The sequence below is a fragment of the Trachypithecus francoisi genome, unplaced genomic scaffold, assembly GCF_009764315.1.
Source record: "Trachypithecus francoisi isolate TF-2019V2 unplaced genomic scaffold, Tfra_2.0 Lachesis_group14, whole genome shotgun sequence".
Taxonomy (NCBI): Eukaryota; Metazoa; Chordata; class Mammalia; order Primates; family Cercopithecidae; genus Trachypithecus; species Trachypithecus francoisi.
This window is the reverse complement of record NW_022681459.1, coordinates 2,073,134-2,095,471: the sequence shown is the minus strand read 5'-3', so window position 1 is coordinate 2,095,471 and position 22,338 is coordinate 2,073,134. Positions and strand designations below refer to the sequence as shown.

The window sequence follows — 22,338 nt, the reverse complement described above, 5'->3', positions numbered from 1 at the left end:
AGAGCGTGCGGTGTGAACTTCCTGGGCCCCTCGTCGTCTATGCGGGACCCGGGAACCTCGTCGGAGAACGCGCGGAGCGAACTTCCTCGGCCCCTCCTCCTGCACGGGACCCAGGGACCTCGCCCGAGAGCGCCGAAGCGAGCTTCCTCGGCCCCTCCTCCTGCGTGGGACCCAGGGACCTCGCCCGAGAGCGCCGGAGCGGGCTTCCTTGGCCCCTGCTCCTGTGGGGACCTGGGAACCTCGCCGGAGAACGCCGGGGCGACTTCGTAGGCCTCCATCGCGGGAGGCGGGTGAACCTCGCCCCTCCCTCACATTTGGTTTGTAAATAAAGGTTTTTTTGCCTTGCCTACCTGCCTTTTCTCTGGCATTTGCTCTGGGGGTCGCATTAAAGCCAATCAGGCCAGTTATTTATTTCCAGCACTTTAAAGACATTATTTCTGCTGATGTGCGACTTGATGTTTAAAGGTATCAAAGTCAGCTATTAGTCTTGTTTTTGCTCCTTTATGTGTGTATCTTTCTCCCCCTTGCAACTTTTAGAATTTCTGGTTATAGTTATTTTTTTGTTTTATTATGATGTACTCTGGCGCAGTATTGTTTATGTTTATACTATTTGATTCATATTGCTTCCTGAATCTATGACTTGATCTCTCTCAAGTTTGGAATATTGTGAATCATCTCTTCAAATATGCTTTTGCCCTATTTCCTTTTACTCTCCTTCTGGAATTACAAATACAGTTAGTACCACTCACCATATCCAAAGTAACTCTTTGATGCTCCCATCTTTATGTCATAGCTTTAGTCTGAAAAATACTCTGCAGATTAATTTACCAGTTGGCTAATTATCCCTTCAGTTGTGTCTAGTAACGCTGCTAAATTTATCCACTGACTTCTTAGTTTCATTTATATTTTTCCATTCTGAAATTTCCATTTTGTTCTTTATAATTTTTAGTTTTCTTCAGACTCTCAATCTTGCTTTTAATTCCTTGAACATATTAATTATTATTATGGCAGACAAATATTCCGATTTTCCTGTGCTGTTTTCTATTGCCCATTTTTTTTGTGTTAGTTTGACACACATCTTATTTTCTGGTATGACTGACCTGAATACTAGACATTGTGTATGAAAAATGAAGGAAAGGTTCCAGATAATATTATCTTCTAAGAGAGAATTTACATTTGCTCTGGCAGGCAGGTAGACTAGAGTCACTTCCAGTCTCAGGTCGCCTTAATCCAATACATTCTGAGATAATTCAGAAACTAAGAAGCCTGTCTTAACTTTAAGTTATTAGTTAATGCTACATTCCAACCATTTAGAAATCCAACTCAAAGTCTAAGATGTTTTACTAGGGCTCAAACTTTGTGCAAAAATTTTCCTCAGCCACTCAGCAGTCAGTTCTGGAGATGCCTAAAAGACAAAATCCATCAAAAATAACAAGCTCATTCTCTGACTATCTTTCTTTACTCAAAATTCCTCACTGCTTTAGGACTCCGGGATGCCCTCAACAAGTTGGTTTTATTTGTTTTTGAATCCAGTAAAACATCACGAGGCAGATGGTCTAAAACAACTTCATCTGCCATTACCCAGTGAAACTCATCACCATTGATCATCACAACAAATCATAAAAATTAAGTTTTTCAAGTCCCAAATACCCTATATCCTTCACCAAAGTCACATGAGTACTGTCCAATGTATTCCTTCAAAAGAGGTAAGAAAGGGTAACTTTTACTGCCTACAGAGTGTTTTTGATTAATGCACCTGAAAATCAGCATCCTTTCATTCAGTCCAAAGCTAATATGTGAATTTTGAAAAGCACTTTCGAAAATGAAGTTTGGTTAGCTTCTTGCTAATAACAAAGACCTAATGGGGGATAAGAGCTGAAATACTTTGTGAAAAAGAAAAACAGTGATGACAACAGTGCAGAGGAAATGAAACATAAAGTGCCTACAATGGAGAGTACCAAGAAGCATGATAAATTCTCCTTGGAGCATTAAAAAAAAAAAATTAGAATGGTATCACGTAAGTTTCATGGTGAGGCAGGGGACTGAAAAATAGATGGCATCATTGAAACTAAACGTCTATGTACAGAACAATTAAATCCCCATGTCCTTTCCAGACCCAGCACATTCAGACAATTGCCTCCTCTCTGTGGGGGTACAGGAAATTTAGTCTACTGAGATCTTCAATGACTTCAGTTAAACTGTATGTCACGGTAGAAAGGAGAGAGAAGATTCAGAGCTATGAATAGCAAGATTAAGTAAAAAACATGTAAACTGATACCCACATCAACCAATCCCATTTCTCTAAACTTACTTTTAGAAAGTGAGTGATCATGCTTAAACCAAAAAAAATCAGAATCCATCCCAAATCTGAAATAGAGAAATGTTCTGTGGGACAGAACCCCAAAAACAAAAAAAAATGAAGCTAATATGTGTGGTCATACACAATATATTATTAAGACCATAACAAAGATGTTGAAGCATTAAGAAAATATTAAAGTATACAGAAAATAGGGGAAAAAAGGTAGCAACTAACACCACCAGGATAACAAAGTACTATAGACAGGAGGGCCTAGTGAATCACTGTAATATTTATAAAACTATAAAAAATGTAAATACTGACTACCTACTATTTTTAATTTGTATTATAACTATGTTGAGAGATGAAAGGGCAATTCTAGGCCGGTGAACCGAAAAAGCGAACCTCTATCTCAGTGGGAAGGCATGCCATTTAGAAAAATGAAGATGGAGAAGAAATGGACTAGATATAGGTGTCTTTCAAGGGGCAGGACTAGGAAGCAGACAGGTTTAAGCATTTTAGTGCCGTATGATTTTTTATTTGATGAAAATTAAAGAGATAAAAGCAAGGAGTATGAATATGCATTTTAAATTATATCCTGTTTTTACAATATGCATCATTTTAAAAAATATCCTCACTTAATATTTTAGATACTTCATACATGCTCCCTTTTGGTTCATTCATCCATTCATGTAATAATTACTAGATGGACTATTCCAATGTGCCAGACACTGTATTATATATACTAATATAGAGTAACCTAAATGTGCTCGCTGCCCACAGGGTGGGCGTATTTTAGTAAAATTTATAAAATACAGGGTGCCTGTATTTTAGTCAGCCTGCGGTCACATGATTTATGAGCAATGTAACCACATACTTTACCATCATACACAGCAGGGCTTTAGGACTAAGTGACAGGTGTCAACAGATCTACAAGAGTAGTAAAATGGACTACGACAAGCAAACTGAGAAGTATAAGCACCTTACTTCTCGGCATCACAGAAGCATCCACATGGAAAGGGGCTAAGGGTCATCATGAGCACCCACAACACTTCAACAAGATGTCCCGGAGCTACAGAGGAGAACATACACCTCCATATAGCTAACTCATTTACCGACACCCTAGTGGGGAAAGCTGCAATCAGTACTTTCTACATAAAAGTACCAAGTGAACAGAACAAAAATAATTCTGACTAGCTGTGGGGTTGATGTCCAACCTAAAGACAGGCTAACGTTGCCAGCAACCAAAAGATTATTTAAGCCATTACCTGTATAATCTTCTCTTTGTTTATATTCCCTTTCTTACATTCTGTTCCCCCTTTCTACCAAACTATTGGTCTCAGTATCTAAAATAATAAGTATGCAAAGCTATCTATACCTGTTGTAGCCTACCCCAGCTATATACTTTGAAGTTAAAGGGTGATATTACTAGTAAACTTCCATAACTGGTCAATATATTTACAAGAAAAAGAATTCCCAGTTGTTTCATATTAGTCTGACCAACTAAGTAAATTCCATCCCTGAGAAAATTCTGTAATCAAAACTTTACAGTACATTTACATCACAATTTGAATAAGTTCCAACTCACTCACTCTGGAAAACAACCAAACCTCCAACACTAAGGTAGATTTTTGGCCCAACTTTTCATTCATAAGTAAAAAGTCCATTTATGGTGGTCAAGTATTATATCTCAGTTTATATTTTAGAGTTAAGCAATAATGGTAGAAAATTTTTAAGAATACTAAAGATAAAAATTAAAAGCTACTTAAAATAGTTTGATAGACTTTAAAATTACCATAAAAAATAAAACTTTAGGTCATCTCTAGCCAAATTTTTCTGCCCCGCCCCCCCTAACATTTTCTACAGTTTGATGCTTAATGTTTTCTACTCCCTGAAAGGTCATTATCTTATTAGGCCATTATAACCTGAATTTTTAAGCTTATAGGTTACTTCTCCTAGATGTTTAGATTTCACCAAAAGAAAAATAAATAAATCAAGCCCTCTTATACTTGCCTATGTTAGGGATTAAGCAGCCACTAAACTTAGATCAAATTTTAAAACTAGTATAATTACTAGTTTTTAAATAAGCTAGGTATTTTATTAAAAGATAATTTTTTTTCTAGCCCATTCCCTCCTTCTCAAAAAGAAAAAAAAAAATCTAAGCTAAAAAGAAAAGCTAAGATTAGCAAACTTAGGGTAGAAATAGATTGTGACTGTATCAAGATTAAACTGAGCTGCTGAAAGTTGTTTATTCTACTAAAACAAAAGGTCATTATCCCTATATCAGCATTTATCATTTCAAACAGAACTTCCCTACAAATACAGGATGGAGAAATAAAAAGCAACTATTCTAACAATATTATTTACAAATACTTTATTTCTTCTTACACTTTTCTAAGGAAAGCTTCTCATCAATGACCCTCATGTATCTGTCACAATCGTGCTGAGACAGCATCTACCTGACCAAATACAGGCAGCAAACCATGTTCATGAACACTCAGTTCACAGCCTTACAACTACACTTAATATTTTAAAACTATGTCTAAATTATAACATGTACAAACCTTCTTAATAAATGGTGCAAGTAAAGTGAGATGGCCTATTAAGATGATCTAAGAACTCTAAGGTATCAACATTTTAGATATTATTTTTGGCATGTAAGTAAACAAATAATGTATAATCAAGGCTAGAAGCAAAGATACTACTATAGATTTATGTTAACCTAGGTATTGCTTAGCATCTTAATGTCCTGGAAAAACCAACAGCATAGCATATTACTTATTAGGATGCACCACAATATATTAAAAAGTGAGGTAATCCAGAAAAACAAACAAATCAAATTATGCGGTATTACGCACCAGAAGCAAAAAGGGGGAAAAATGTGAAAACTATAGCACTGAAGTATATAAAAAAAGTTAAAATTACAGGTTAGCAAAAACAGTTAACTTGTAGAAAATGAACCAAATAACCTGTTAGTTGCCTTAATACCATATGAAGGTTTAAGCTGTCATACACACAGGTTTGGAAAGTTACAAAATGAAGAGATATTTTGAACTTAAAAAATAGCATGCATGTACAGTGACGTAAAAAGCATTCATCAGGAACATGAAATAAAAAGCTATAATTCAACTGCCTTACCAAAAAAAAACAAAATATTAGTTAACTTTCCTAAGGAGTAATAAAAATTAAGGACATATTATTCATAAATTGTTTCAAAGTTTTACAATCTGATGGATAACATTATCAATGTCAACTGAGAATGATAAAGAATTCTGATAACAGTCATTAACACGTAAAGGAAACTGTTCCAAATTGAGAAGACAATGGATATCTACACATACATATGTCTCTTATTTTAGAACAAGCAGATCAAGAAACATATCAGTAAGGGATTTCTTAGTAAAAAAAGATAATGTGTTATTCTTAATTTATCAATATTTATTCACCACATCATTTCATATGCAACCAGAGAATTATTTGCAAATCTATACCAACCTCAAATAAAATGCCTCTTCTTATTAAAAATATTAAGTGTCTACAATTCTATAAACAACATTGTCTAGTATATACAAATAAATCTGATCTGACCCACAAAAAGCCAGCTCTGGTTTCAAACTTGGTTACAATGCTTCCATAAATTTGCAGGGAAATATATACTAAATTATTTCCACCCCAACAATTCCTAAAAGCAGAAAGAAAGGATAAATTGATTCCAAATAAGTGAAAGGTGTAAGTAGTGATCTACTGTTAAAAACACATACTAGAAATCAAAAAGAAAGAGGGATGGGAGGATATGGCAATCTCCAAGCTAGTTTATTAGACTAAAGAGTGTATTAAAAACTTTAAAGTACACAACTTATACACCATGGAATACTATGCAGCCATCAAAAAGGATGAGTTTGCGTCCTTTGTAGGGACATGGATGCAGCTGGAAACCATCATTCTTAGCAAACTATCACAAGAAGAGAAAACCAAACACCGCATGTTCTCACTCATAGGTGGGAACTGAACAATGAGATCACTTGGACTCGGGAAGGGGAACATCACACACTGGGGCCTATCAGGGGGAGGGGGGGAGGAGGGAGGGATTGCATTGGGGAGTTATACATGATATAAACGTTATGCACATGTACCCTAGAACTTAAAGTATAAAAAAATAAATAAATAAATAAAGTACACAACTTAAACATAACCAACTCACTTTCCATAGCTATCATACACATCAAATAAGAACTGAACAAAGAAAGATCCTTACCTGAATAACAGCACTAAACCAACAAGTATTGCCAACATTTTTTAGCCCAACGGGAGCTTTGTCCTGTCTTTTTCTATCATAAGGGTTTCGAGAATCCCTCCAAACTTCTGTAGGTGTCCTCTTCAAACATGCTTTATTCTCTGCTATGCTGGCTTCAAGAACTCTTAAGCAATGGTGGAAAAAAATGCAGCATTATATAATGATATATCCCAGCCATACCACACATTTTAAAAGCACTTTCATTACATAAGATTTGAATAATGTATTTGAAGAAATAATATTTAATACTAACTTTACTCAAATAGAGGTTTTAGCAGTGTCAATGCTAATACATAGAGAAGTGTAGCCTTTCTTCCTAAGAAAAATGAAATTTCAAACATAAAATGGTAGTGTTATATAACAGTACAGTAAATCACATTTCAACAAGTCAGATATTTAGTACCAGGAATATATAGCACCTAGATGGATTTTCTGAGAAATAACGATTCAAGCACGTATCCACAATGTAACATAATGACTTCTTATAACAATTACTCTGAATCAAGAAAACATTAAAAACTGAACAAGTTGCACTTTTACCACCGACCACTTAGTTCTTCTACAAAAAAAAAAGTTAACTGAGTTAAACTTTATGATTCCTTTCAATTCTTGAGATCTATGTCCCTATGACAGCCAAGTAATGGAAAAGAAAACCTACAGTTCACTGCCTTGCCCAAAAGTTTGCCTTTGGGAAAAACTAATGAAATATTTATTAGAATAATAAAACCAGAACAAACTGAATTTGTACAAGACTAGTTTATGCTCAAAAAAGAAAGGTTAATGTACAGTATATAAAAAGTAACTGTAATACAAAAGACTGTGGTATATAGAGGGCATATTTAACTTTTTATTGACTTTTATAAATGGCAGTATTCTCATTTGGAAATTTTGTTCCTTTTTTAATATATATGTATATTTAGACATTTAGATACAGCCAACTTATTTTTATCTTGGTAGTTAGAGATAAACTAAAACATGGAGTAAGTTCTGGGAAAGGTAGATAAAAATACCATAAAACAAGTAGTACCAGTGATCCTATGTAAGAGATAGAAGAGGTACCCAGCAATTGACTAGTACCAGTGCAGATAGACAACAATTATGTAAAAAGAGGATTCCACAGCATAGTCTAAAATATAAAGTGCTCAAAAGTCTAAAAAAACCAGACATAATCCTGAATCTATAGCATATGAACATCTGTCATTATATTTAACTACTAATTATACCAAGAAACAAATCCTTCTTAATAATGTCAACAGAGCAGATATAAGCAGGAAATGGTTCATATATACATCAGTTACAGAAAACTTGAGGACATCTGACTTCTGCACAATACACCCTAAGTATATTTTTCATATTCCAGATCTGGGTCTATGAATACTAAACCCCAGGAAGGTCTTCTGAAATGTTTTAAATATAGTCAATTCCTTTATGCTCCTCTTCTGCTCTCCCAAAAAATATACACCACTTGATTTGTATGTTTACATATAAAATATTTAATGAAACGTCACATTGATATATTGAGATAATGTAAGCTTTTTAGTTCCTTTGCCTTCTCTCTCCCCACACAGAACTTGCAAGAATGTGTGGCCTCAAATGTACTTCTAGGAGCAAGTAACGCCTGAACCATTTGTCACACCATTCCAAAAAGGAAGTTAGAAGGGCAAGAAAGTTAAGGATATGAACCAAGACAACATCTTCCCAGCACTCCTATATAACTTTCTTTACAGAGGTCAAATGAGGTACAAAGTGTAACAACTTTGATTAAAGTTCAAGAGATGCATGTAATTGCTCATTGCTCCTCAAAGTCACCTACGATCTAAAAATAATAACCATTCCCTAAGTAGCTCAATTCAGTCATATGGCAGATATCATCATTCACTGTAACAAAAGTACGGGTTTTAAAGAAATAGGTTTATCATAATACACCTTAACCAAACCACATGGTAGAATTATGGTGCAAAAGAAAAGAATGTAGATGAAATGGGAATGCCATGATTTCGTGACCCTCTTAATTTAAACATATTTTATCACCAGAATTTTACAGCATGCCTCAGTAGGTTTCCCCCTACCATCTCCTCTTGGTTCCTAAAGAACTTAATAAACACACTTATCACTGTGCCAAAAATATTAACCAGTGTCTCCAATCAGTGTCTGAAAAGTAGAAACAAGAATGTGCTTTACTGCTAGAGGGAACATTACATAATGAGGGATAAACACGTTTTTAAAGTAAATGGATGATTAAGATATTAAATGCTGCTACTTCTTGGTTACTGATTGACTGACTGATTGTAAAAGTCACCCTCTAGCTCAAATACTGCTCTACTGCTATGCCTGATCCCCTTCTGTAATCTAGTACTGGCACCATAAATCCAAACTTTTTATAAAGCAAAATCCTGCATAAGGGTTCCTCCCAGGCCTTTCCAATGATACCACCCAAGCTCTTAAGCATAAGGCATGCAATAGCTAAAATCCAGTTATTACCAGCTGGTAGAGGAAAAAAAAATAGGTAAATCTCAGAGAGCTCAGAGATAGCCTATAACAAAATGTTTGAAGGCTAAACTCATAAGCCACAAACCAAAAACCAGCCTGACCTATCACCTTGCTTTATCTTCTCAAAATTGGTCATGACCTTGGTATTAAGCAATATAAAAAGATGACAAAATGTTTTGCTGCCTCTTTTCCTTCCACACACTACACTAAATGTTTAAAGCATTTACATATGGTAGATGTTCATGTTTCCATTAAATTTTATTACACAGTGGTTTTCTTTGGGGGGAAGACAGGGTGTTATTTTATAGTTTTGTGTTGTTAAATTGCCTATAGCAGTAATACTGAACATATCCCACTTTATAGCTCACCCAAGTCCCTTTTTGGGAAGTATTACACTCACTGAGAAACATGCATATACTTTAAGCTGTATAGATCAACCAGAAAGAAAAAAAGGCGGGGGGGGGGGGGGAGAGACATCTCATTTGATTTCCTAAAAAAGCAAAAACAAAACTAATGGTATTTTAATTGGGATCAAACTAAACCCATAAATCAACTTAAGAAGAACTGACCAGTTTGACGATGGTCAGTATTCCAATTCATGAAACAGCATATGTTTCAAAATATTTATGTATTCTTTAATGTGTCTTAATGATGTTTAATCATTTACTTCATGGACATTCTTACATATTTCTTAGATTTACTCCAGGTAACAGGTTTTGTCAAAAATCAGTTGGCTGTATGTGTGTCTATTTCTGGGCTATTCTGTTCCACTGGTCTACGTGTCTGTTTTTTACACCAATGTCATTGTTTTGCTTACTACATTCTAGCAGTATATTCGGAAGTCAGGTAGTGACGCCTCTAGCTTTTGTTCCTTTCGTCAGGCTTGTTTTGGCTATTTGGGCTCTCTTGTGGTTTCATATGAATTTATGGGATTGTCTTTTCTAATTCTCTGAAGTGTCACTGGAATTTTGATACGGACTGAAGTAAGTCTGGAGATGACTTTAGGTAGTATGGCCACTTTAACAATATTAATTCTTCTAATCCATGAACATATGATGTATTTCCACTTGTTTGTGTCTTCTATTTCTTTGCTCAATGTTTTATAGTTTTCAGTGTAGAGATCTTTTATCTCTTTAAGTTTATTCTTAGGGTATCTTGACTTTTTGTAGCTATTGTAAATGAAATTTTCTTAATTTTTAAAATAACTCACAATTAGCATATACAAGTGCTGATTTTTGTACATTAACTTTGTGTCCTACAACTTTACTGAATTCACTTATGAGTTCTAGCAGTTTTTTGGTCAACTCTTTAGGGTTTTCTATATTTAAGATCATATCATCTGAAAACAGATTACTTTCTCCTTTCCAATTTCGATGTCTTTTATTTCTTTCTCCTGCCTAACCGCTCAAATACTTCCATTACTATGTTGAATAGGATTGCTGGAAGTGTGCATCTTTGTTAAGTTCTTGATCTTAATGGAAAAGCTTTCATTTTCTTCCCCATTCGGCATACTACTAGCTGTGGGTTTCTCAACTATGGTCTTTATTGTGTTGAGGTACATACTTTCTCTATTTTGAGAGTTTTTATCATGAAGGGATGTTAAAATTTGTAATGTGCTTTTCTCTGCATCTACTGAAATTATATGGTTTTCATTCTCTTTGTTAATGTGATGCATCACATTTATTGATTTGTGTATGTTGAACCATCCCTGCATCTCTGGGATGAACCCTGATCATAGTGGATGATGTTTTTAATATGTTGTTGAACTGGGCTTGCTAGAATCTTGTTGAGAATTTCTGCATCTAGGTTCATCAGGGATACTGGCCTGTAGTTTTATTTTTGTTGTATCCTTGTCTAGTTTTTGAATCAGGGTAATGCTGGCCTCATAAAATGAGTTTGGAAGTATTCCCTCCTCTCTAATTTTCCAGAATAGTTTGAGAATTAATATTAGTTGCTCTTTAAATGTTTGATAGACTTCGGTAATGTAGCCATCAGAAACTGGGCTTTTTTTTTTATGTCAGGCTTTAGTAGTTCAATTCTCTCACTCATTGTGGTCTGCTTATTTTTTTCCATTTCTCCTCAATTTAATCTTGGTAGGTTGTATGTTCAAGAATTTATCCATTTCTTCTATATTCTAGAATTTGTTGGTATACAGTTGTTCATAATAGTCTTTTGTGATCCTCCAATTCTGTGATACATTAGTAATGTTCCATTTTTCATGTCTGGTTTGACTTATTTGAGTCTTTTTTTTTTCTTAGTCTAACGGTTTGTTAATTCTGTTTATCTTCTCAAAAAAATTTCATTGATCTTTTGAATTGCTTTTTTAGTCTCCATTTGTTTACTTCTGCTCTAAGCTTTATTCTTTCCATCCTACCAATTTTGGGTTTAGTTTGTTCTTGCTTTTCAAGTTTCTCTGAGTTGCACAGTTAAGCTGTTTATTAGAAATCTTTCTTCATTTCTGATGCAGGCATTTATTGCCATAAACTTCCCACTTAGAACAGGTTTCACTGTGTCCCACAGGTCTTGGTATAATGTGGTTTCCATGCTCCTTTGTCCCAGCGAACTTTCTAACTACCTTTTAATTTCTTCAATGACCCATTGGTTATTAAGGTGCATATTAACTTCCATGTATTTGTTGGTTTCTAATGTTTTTCTTGTTGTTGATTTCTAGTTTTATACAGTTGTGATCCGGTAAAATACCTGATACCATCTCTAACATATGATCTTTACTGGAGAATATTCCATGTACAGTTGAGAAGAATGTGTATTCTGCAGCTGTTAATGTTCTGTAAATGTCCACGGTGTACTTTAAGTCTCATGTTTCTAAATCATTTGTCTATTGTTAAAAGTGGATGCTGAAGTCCCTACTATTGTTGTACTGGAGTCTATTTCCCCCTTTAAATCTAATAATATTTTCTTTATCTATTTGGATGTTCTGGTGTCCAGTGCTTATTTATTTACAGTTTTGTTCTTGGCGAATTGATCCTTTTATTATTACGTAATGACTTTGTCTCTTCTTACAGTTTTTTACTTAAAGCCTACTGTATCTAGTACAAGTATGGCTACTTCTGCTCACTTTTGGTTTGCATTTGCATGGGGTATCTCTGTCCATCCCTTCACTTTCAGTCTATGTTTATATTTAATGATGAGGTATGTCTCTTGTAGGCAACATATAGTTGGGTCTTTTTTTTTTTTTTAATCCATCTAGCTGCTCTGTATTTTTTAATTGGGGAATTTAATCCACTTACATTCATGGTTACTACTGATAAGTAATAATTTACTCGTGCTATTTTGTTTTCTCAATATTTTGAAGATCCTTCATTTGATTCTTCCCCTCTTGTTTACTTCCATGGTTTGGTGGTTTTCTATAATGCTAAGCTTTGTTTCCTTTCTCGTTTGTCTATCTACTATAATTTTTCTTGTGGTTACCATGGAGCTAACATAAAGAGTTTTATAGTCACAACAGACTATTTTAAGCTAATAACAACTTAACTTTGGTCACACAAAAATAATCTAGACTTTTTCCCCTCACCCCGCTACCCCGCCATGTTTAGTGTTTTGATTGCTATAATTTACATCTTTTTTTTTTTTTTTGGAAACAGAGTTTCGCTCTTGTCGCCCAGGCTGGAGTGCAAGAGCATGATCTCAGCTCACCGCAACCTCCACTTCCCGGGTTCAAGCGATACTCCTGTCTCAGCCACCCAAGTTGCTTGGATTATAGGCATGAACCACCATGCTCAGCTAATTTTGTATTTTTAGTAGAGATTGGGTTTTTTCATGTTCATCAGGCTGGTCTCAAACTCCTGGCCTCAGATGATCCGCCCACCTCAGCTGGGAAAGTGCTGGGATTAGAGGCGCGAGCCACCGCACCCAGTCACATCTTTATCTTTCATGTGTTCCTCAGCCACTAATTGTAGCTGTTGATGTTTCTGACCTTTTTAACTTTAAACCTTCATATTAGAGGACTGAAGGAATTACACAGCACCATTATAGCACTGGGGTATTCTGAATATGATTATGGATTTGCCTATGTTGATGAGTTTTATATTTTCACATATTTTCAAGATATTAATCATTCTTTCATTTCCTATTATTTCCGGTGTTTCTGTAAGACCAGTCTAGTGGTGATGAATTATGTCACCTTTGTTTGTCTGGAACGTCTCTATTTCTTTTTCATTTCTTAAGGATATATTCCTTGCTGACAGTTTATTTATTTATTTTTTTCCCAGCACTGTGAATATGTCATCCCACTCTCTCCTGTCTTGTACAGTCTCTGCTGAGAAATGTACGGACAGCGTAACGGGAATTCCCGTACATGTGACGTAATGTTTTTGTCTTACAGCTTTTAGAATTGTGTACTTTTGAGAGGATTTTCGGGGGTTGAATTTTATTGGGAATCTTTTTATTCCTAGATGTCCATAACTTCCCAATACTTTCTTCCAAGAAGTGAAGAAGAGAACAGACAATCTATTTAACCAAATGGGTGGTCTATGCCTTTCTTCACTTCTTGTTTCTCTGGCACTCCCATAATATGAATATAGATTTGCTTAATGGTGTTTGGTAAGTCCCACAGGCTTTCTTCATTCTTTGGTTTTCTTTTTTTCTTCTTCTTCTGACTGTGTTATTTCAAAAGATCTGTCTTCAAGTTCAGAAATGCATTATTCTGCTTGTTCTAGTCTGTTACTGTGACTCTCAATTGTATTTTTTTTTTATTTCATTCACTGAATTCCTCAAGCTCCAAGATTTCTGTTTTGTTCCTCTCTGTAATATCTTTGTTCAATTTCTCACTCAGCTCATGAATTTTTTTATTAATTTCGTTAAATCGTTGTATTCTCTTACATTTCAGAAGTTTCTTTAATGTCATTATTTTGAATTATTTTTCATGCATTTCATAAATATTCTTTTCTTTCGATTCTGTTACTAAAGGTGCATTGTGGTGCCAGGTTTGGACACCAGGTTTGGAGGTGACAGGTTTCCGTGCTTTTTCATGATTCTTCTGTCTCTATGTTGGTATCTGTGCATCTAATGAACAATTGCTTTTTCCAATTTTAATGAGCAGCTTTCGTAAGAAGAGGCTTTTTCCTATCGATGGGGCCTAGCGTGCTGATTGGAAATGGTGTGTTGGCTTTGGTTCAGGGTGGACTCAGTAGTGTGGTCTCCATACACATTATTCAGCTGGAATCCTCACCTGCGATGTCCGTGATTATCTCAGTGACCTAGTGTGCAGTAGACCATGACTGTGGTGGCATGGTTTTTCTGGAGTTGGGGGCAACAGGCTGGTTGCTGGCCAGGCACATGCTGATGCAGCAGGCCAGAAAGGTTGTACGATGGTCTTTCCTGAATGGCAGGGTTACTGCTGGGCTGGCTATCAGGCCAGGGGTAGATGCATGCAGGTCTGGAGGCTGTGCGTGACTCTGGTGATGCAGGGTTGAGCTGTGGATAGAATGCCTCCAAACCAGCTACTGGACTAAAGGCAGGCAATTGTGGCCCAGCAGCTGTGCAGAATCCTCCAGTGATACAAGCAGACAACCTTTGGGCCAGCTGTTCAAGCTGGGAGCAAGTTCACACAGGCCCACCAGCTGTACACTACTCTCTCCCTTGGGGTGGGGCCACCTCCAGGCCAGCTACTGAGCCAGGGACAGGTGTACACTAGCCTAGTGGCTGCACAGGGCTGCCCTGCCATGCAGGCCCACCTGCTTCCCTAGGTAATAGGGAGCCTTGTGGGTTTAGGCATCAGGGCCCCAGTAATAACTTTGAGCCTAGGCTCCAAGTAGCCAGAATATTAATGCTAGAGGCACTTGTGTGAACTTTGCAGAAAGAAGGCAATGCCTCTGGGATACAGAGTGGCTACTGGCCTCCAAGTCAGAAGCACTCCAGATGTGGGCTTGGTTTCATCACAGTTGTGCCATCCCTCAGCTGCCCGGATTGCAGGGGTGCAGTGTCAAAAAGGTTCCTGCTCTGGGGGAATGCAGCCACATGTACTTTCAGCAACTGTTTATGCTGGACTTGGGACCTGCGAGGACTGGGGAACTCTCCTGTAGCAGTGACTGCTGGCATCTGCGGCGGTGATGAGTTCTGATGATTCCCAGCTTACCTTCCTTCCTAGAAGAGGAACTCCCGGCTCTGATTCAGTCCTGGCAGGGGAGACAGTATGGCAGAGACAGGATACTTTGCTCTCCTCCCTGTGGAGCTATTCTTGACTCTATGCTCCATAGGGACTTTGCCGTTCTCCTGGTGCTCTCCAGTGCATTTCCTCAGTCACTCCAGATAAAAGAAACTTATTTATTGTTCTGGTTCCTTTTCGCGAGAGGGATGAGAGCCAAGCAACTCTAATCAGTGATCTTGCTGACATCACTTCCCATCAGTCTTTTTAATTTTAGCCACTGTGATGGATGAATGCTCTAATGTGTTCTTCAATGAGATGAACAGAATAAAGCTTTTGATCAAACTTGCACAACCCAGACCACCACCCCTGCCACAATCATAATACCCAAAACAGAATCACATCTGCAATCATATGCAAAGTACACATTAAGGAACGCTATGTTTCTAACACAGAGGCTACCACGACTTGTCAGACGTGTGACTCCTACCAAAAGCTGACCTGTGTATCTGACTGCATGGGGTGTGGCTCCTGCCAGCCGGACAGACTGATTACATCGGCCAGTTGACCTCTCTTCCTGGGGATATCAGTGGTACCTCACTGTTGCTGATACTTTTTCAAGTTGCACTGTTGCTGTTCATCAGTCACCTACAGCCACAACCTTGTGGCCCCGGAAACTAATCTGTGTCATATTTCTTACTTTTCCAGGCCATCTATAACCTGACATAATGCACCTTGATGGTTATTCGATGGCCCTTCCATGCTCCTTAGCATCCACAAGTATCTGGTATTATTGAGCACTGAAATCCTCCTTAAAGATCAATTTTAAAAGATTTCTAACTCTGCCTCCCTCATCCACTCCTGTTTCACACAACATCTTTAGGCAGTTCCCCTTCACAGCTGCTTCCTCAGTAATGATAAGGATAAAAAATGCAGGTGTTATACAGACCTATTTTAATAATTCAGAATTCCACCCTGACTATTCCTGGACATGATCCTTCTTTCTTTCCCCAATGGCAACTCCAGGCTGAAGATAATAAGAAATAACTAGCTGAAACACAGAAGTAATGAGGAAAAAAGATAATCTGCAATCTACCATTTCTTGAAATAGTTGAAGGTGCATGCTCTTTGTAAGAATTTTAGCTAGAAAACTTAGCAATATCTTCTAATGAGGCACTTCAAAGTTATTTCATGAGGCAAGCCATTTTCACAAGAAATATACTATAGACACAAACCAGTCACAATGTAGTTTATTAACAAATTTCAACTGTCCCTATTCCACTTGTGTCCTGGAAGTGACAATCAAGAAATAATAAATACATCCAATTCTGACACTAAAAAGTATATAAATACTTTAAAAACGTTCTACTTAAAAAATTTTATCATGAAATATATAAATGTCTAAACACAGGATTCTAAGATGTAAAAATATAGGCTTTATCTCATCTAATTATACACAATGTAGTATCCTAATGTGTAACTTCACATTAAATTATCTCTACTAAAATATAATAAGCAAATGATTCTGGAATTTTATTTGCAAAGATTTTCCCTATATGAACTTCAGTAATGAAGAAGGAGTTAATTTACTTTTAGCATAATATATAAATGTCTTCCTTTAAAATGCATCATCTTCTCTTTTGAATTTAGAGTTCTATACCTTAATAAACCCATAGGAGCAAATATATCTCTGATAATGTTTAGCTAGAACTCTCCACATCCCCTTTTTCTAATACAACATGATTTACATATGAGTTTATTAAATGCATATTTTGCATTGAACACCCATTTGTTCATTACGGGTTATTGAATTTACACATAATTAATATGAATCTTTTACTTCTAGGGAGTATAGTTTTATGGCATGTTACACTATGCCAAATCTCTATGTCACCTACAATAATAATATCTACTAAATATTTACTATTTTTAAATTATATTAAAATGTAAAAGACCTAGAATGAAAAAAAAGCATTATCTGCAGAGATTTTGTTTTGCCATTTTGGATAAAAACAACTATCCAAAACAATAATATAACATATACATTGAACTGAGTATCAAATTAGGAACGGCCTTCATCCCTTTTTATATTATCTTACTTTTATTATACAATTAGTACATGTTGTTTTAATTAGAAAACACATAATAGAACTACTGATACTAATTGGGTATATAAGCTCACATACATTTTATATTCATATGCTCATATAGATTCATATAAACAAAAGTATAATTTTAAAAATAATATTTGTATCAAGTATACATTCTTTTCATAACCCTTTTCACATAAAATCATGCCCCTTACATATGAAATCCAACTCATGTGTTTTGTATTTAAAATATTTCTCAAAGTTTAAGTATTACCAAGTTTTATAATTATTCAAGACAATTATGTATTGCAATACACGTTATAAAAAGAAAAAGAAAAAGCCCAATTCACAGAATTTCTCAAATGCTTCAGAAAACAAGCCTAACTATGTATTTTTTGGTTTTCATTTAAAATTCCTGACAATAAATATTAGCCACAACTAATGAGGGGGACAACAGATTTTTTTTTTTTTTTTTTTTTGAGACGGAGTCTCGCTCTATCGCCAAGGCTGGAGTGCAGTGGTGCAATCTGGGCACCCTGCAAGTTCCGCCTCCCGGGTTCATCCCATTCTCCTGCCTCAGCCTCCTGAATAGCTGGGACTACAGGCACCCACCACCACACCCGGCTAATTTTTTTGTATTTTTAGTAGAGACGGGGTTTCACCGTGTAAGCCAGGATGGTCTCGATCTCCTGACCTCGTGTTCCGCCCGCCTTGGCCTCCCAAAGTGCTGGGATTACAGGCCTGAGCCACTGCGCCCAGCAGACAACAGATTTTAATTAAGTCTTTACATAATATAATGTAGTTTCCAAAGTAACATTTAAAGACATTAAAAAGTTGCATTATGATAAAAAATTATATACCTTTGCTAAATATAGCATTTTGAAACATTTCCTATCATATAGTAATCTTTGATTACTTGGAAAGAAATATCCTATTGATATTATGCCAAGAAAAATTACCTGAGAAATTTGGTACATTCTGTTACCAAAGGACTATGTTAAAGGAACAGAGCATTAAAGTCATAAGACGCATCTGAGCTGTGTGCCTTTGGAAAAAGCATTTAACCTCTTGCAAGCTAAATTTCTTCTGCAGTAACATAGAGTTACCACTACCTTCAAATAGTTCTTTGGAGGATTACAGTTAGTTATAATTTAATGGTTTATTAAATTACTGTATCTCCATTTTTAGAGGTATTATGAAAACCAAATGTATTTTTTAGTCCTTAGGTGAATCGAACTGTTTCAAACTAAAAAGTTTTGGTTATTAAATTAAAAACAGCATTCTAGCACACATCTTGGAGCCCTGCCCATTTATTTGAAAAAAATATATAAACATATTATCATACTATAGATCAGAGGTGGGCAAACCACAGTCGAGGGGACAAATTCAACTAGCTGCCTTTATACACCAAGATTTATTAGGATACAGCCAAGCTCATTATATTATGTATTAGCTATGGCTGCTTTTGCATTATGGCACCAGAGCTGAATAGCTATAACAGAAACCCTATAGCCAACAAAGCCAAAAATATTTACTATTAGCCCTTTACAGAAAAAGGATGCTAACCCTTGCTATAAATTGTTCTAAATTGAACAGTGCATCCAAAAAAGATTAGAGGACAAAAAAAATGAAAACAATATTAAAATATGTACCTAAATGTAATTCCTCATAACACCAACCCAAAATCTTAAAAATCTAAACCCAATTGCAATCAAAACTAAATATGAAGATTTTCGTTACATAAAATTTAAAAATACACAAGCATATTACTAGTTTAGAGTAACAGTATATCTTATTACCTCTTAAAATTAATTTAACCCAATTAATGATTTCTATTTTTAAAAGTACTTATATCTGCTTTATACAAATTATGTTTTTACCTGCTAATGGCTTGTTCCTCATCAGTTATTCCAGTCTCCCTGAATGCCCTGTTTGATTCGGCCAAACTCAAGGCAATTGCTCTCTGAAGATCATCTTTATCATCTCCAGTGAGATCAATCACATCTGAAAAGCAAAACTATCTTTCTCAAAATTAAAAGTAAAACAAAATGAAAGGTAATTCTTATTATGGAGATGTTATATCCAATAATACTATTTAAACCAGTCAGTAGCAACTAATTTTGTATTTCTAAAAGCCTATCTAAAAATAAATGTAAACACATTTTTAACTGGTTATACTCAGTAACTCGATGATTTTTTTGATAAAATATACCTAAAGCAGTAAGTAGAAATATATTTCACTGCAGAAAATCTCCATATTTACTATGAGGTCTCTTATTAAAAGCTAGTAAGAAGAGAGACTGCTGAGAACAGTTTATCAACAAAAATTGAAATCAATACAATTAAACATTTACATTTCTGCTTTCTGAAGTTAACCCAATTACATACACATTACATTCTGTCCATACTACTACCATCTAGACATTATCAAATTACAGTAATTAACAATTTGCCCTCAAAAATTGATGTTTCAGAAACTGACCACAGATGTACATTTACATACACATTTTTTAAATTCTGGAAGAATGTGCCAAACTATTAACAGTGGTTAACTCTGAGGAAAAAAGTTATAGGAGGAGGAAGTATAAGAATCTTTTATTTTCTATTTAAATACTTCTACACAATCTGAATTATTTAATAAATATGCAGTCCTTTTCATTTAAAACAAGATTCTCATTTCACAAAAATGAAGAAATATACAAGTGAATGAAACTAGCCCTCTTCTAACAGAAAATAATGGCCTTGATGCTATTAAGTATTAATTCTTTTTCCAAAGAATAAAGGTTACAACCAATACCGCCTTCAATAAAAATGACTTTTAATCCAATTTCCCAATATATATTGGTCAATTTCCCCCAGACGATGCCAATGATAAATACTCCCATTATCATTTAAACAATGATAGAAACCATAGTATACTGTTAAGTAGGGAAGTGGTAACAGGTGATTATGATCAGAACAATATGATCAGAAACAGAAACTATCTGTTATTATCTTTTCATGGTTGGGATTATGCTTATTTGTATTTTGGACATGTTTTGCCTTCATTTTACTTATTTGTATTTTATTTTTTAGAGACAGGGTCTCACTGTGTCACCCAGGCTAGAGGGCAGTGGCATGATCATAGCTCACTGCAATCTCAAACTCCTGAGCTCCAGTGATCCTCCCACCCGTTCAACCTCCAGAGTAGCTAGGACTACAGGCATGCACCACTTGGCTAATTTTCTTTTTAATATTTTGTAGATACAAGCTTTTGCTTGTTGCCCAGGCTGGTGTATTTTAGACATGTTAAAAATGTTTTCTTTGTAATCATACAACTTTAGAAGAGGAAAAAAAAAAACAAAGAGGATAGAGGATGGATAAGGTGGCTTTATTTTACCATAGGGCTATAAGGTTTTACATAGGTGCTAGAAAAGCATATTACATATTTAATGAAAAAACGTAATATTTATTGATGTTTTCCAGAGTCTACTTCTATTTTTCTCCACAGGTTCTCCAAACAGTAGCTTGTAAGAAGATTTAAAATATTAGAAAGAATACCTGATCATGGAAGGAGGCAGTGGTGCCTTTTTTAATGTCTTTAGAGATTATAAAAAAACTTCACAGAAGTATATTAAGTAGAGCCCCCCCCAAAAAAAAATTCAAGCAAATAAAATGTGAAAGATTTATATAGCATAGTAATTGAAATGGTGAATCACTTTACAGACCACAGCAGGCCAAAGGTTTTATAAGTCTGGTTACAAAATCCAAGTCCACCCAGACAACAGCTGAAGATGAGTGTAACCCAGAACTGGACAGTTGAGCATAAATACTGATGAAGCAGTGAGGAAAAAAAGGTATGGAATGCCTCATAAATATGAAAGCTATCTTGGTTATTAAAATGGCTAGAACTTAGGTAAGTAATTAAAGGACAATGAAAAGTGGAAACAATTTGAAAATCACAGAGAAGCAGAAAAACAGGGTTTAGGTATGTGATTAATCAGCAGTCAGATTCCATTATCTCATTCTCCTAAGTTTACTTTCTTCAACTATAGAAACTAAACATTAAAAAAAAAAACAGAAAAACTATCTTCCTTATTCACTGGCAGTTAGGGTTTTGGATGAAATTTAGGCCTCATCCATTAGAATGCACTAACATGAGATACGGAAGGCAGAGTGATGGGGGGAAGACATTATCCTGTTGCCTCTGGCTGTTTTCTCTAGTGTGATTGAAAAGATTTAAGTTGTTCTACAGTAGTATTCCAGGCTCCAATTTCCAGCTTTAAGAATGTCAAGAGATGGAATATAAATGGCAACTAGACTTTGCATTCCAACTTCCAGGCATAGCTCAGTGGCAATTACCTAATCCAGGCTTCCTGTTTCCTGGGCTGCAGCTATAGAAGTATGTTCTTGAACTCAGTAGTCCTAGAGGCCGCTTTCCTAACTGTGACAGAAGTAGCAGCTTCCCTAACTGATCAGTCCTGCAATGATGTGGGAGTCATTTCAGAAGGCTGAGCTAGAGCTTTCCTCTAGTACTTCCAGTGATTTTTTTTTTAAAGAACCTAATCTTCCCTGTATTAAATTCCTTATTTGAAAATTTCTAGAATGTTTACTGTATCATGACTGAAAAGTAAAACAAATGGGCTACAGCCAAAACTAATTTAAAAATAGCAACAACTTACACTTCACCTTTTCCTAATTTATCAATTGTAATTCAAGCAACAAAAAAGCAAAAAAAAAATGTGTTTTTTCCCCCCAACGTATTTTATAAATGAAATCACTGAAGTTCTGAGAAATGACGCACATCGTAAGAAGACAGAATGGTGCACAGGCTTCAAAATTTAAGTCTTCTAACTCCTAACTCCAGTGATCTTTCTGCCTTGCTAGCAGTTCTTCAAATATGTTCCATTGATCCTTGGGGTCCCCAGGGCCCCTCTGAAAAAAGGGAGGAAGGTCCTCAAATAAAAAAATAATAATACTCAGATATTATTTGCCTTTTGTACTGTAGTCACATTTGCACCAATGATGCAAAACAATATTGAATGAAACTGCAGCATCTTTAGCACAAATCAAGGCAGCAGCACCA

At 35.6% G+C, this 22,338-nt stretch overlaps 1 protein-coding gene across 3 annotated transcripts in view; it reads right to left on the bottom strand.

Annotated features, from left to right (window-relative positions):
* USP25 (ubiquitin specific peptidase 25) overlaps positions 1 to 22,338 on the bottom strand; it is a 145,837-nt gene that overhangs the window by 79,172 nt on the left and 44,327 nt on the right. For all 3 annotated transcript variants that reach the window (XM_033232183.1, XM_033232184.1, XM_033232185.1), the window contains exons 4-5: positions 19,154 to 19,277; positions 6,552 to 6,714 (exon numbers count right to left, since the gene is read on the bottom strand). In XM_033232183.1, the coding sequence (XP_033088074.1) occupies positions 6,552 to 6,714; positions 19,154 to 19,277 (287 nt within the window). The remainder of the gene's footprint in view (positions 1 to 6,551; positions 6,715 to 19,153; positions 19,278 to 22,338) is intronic.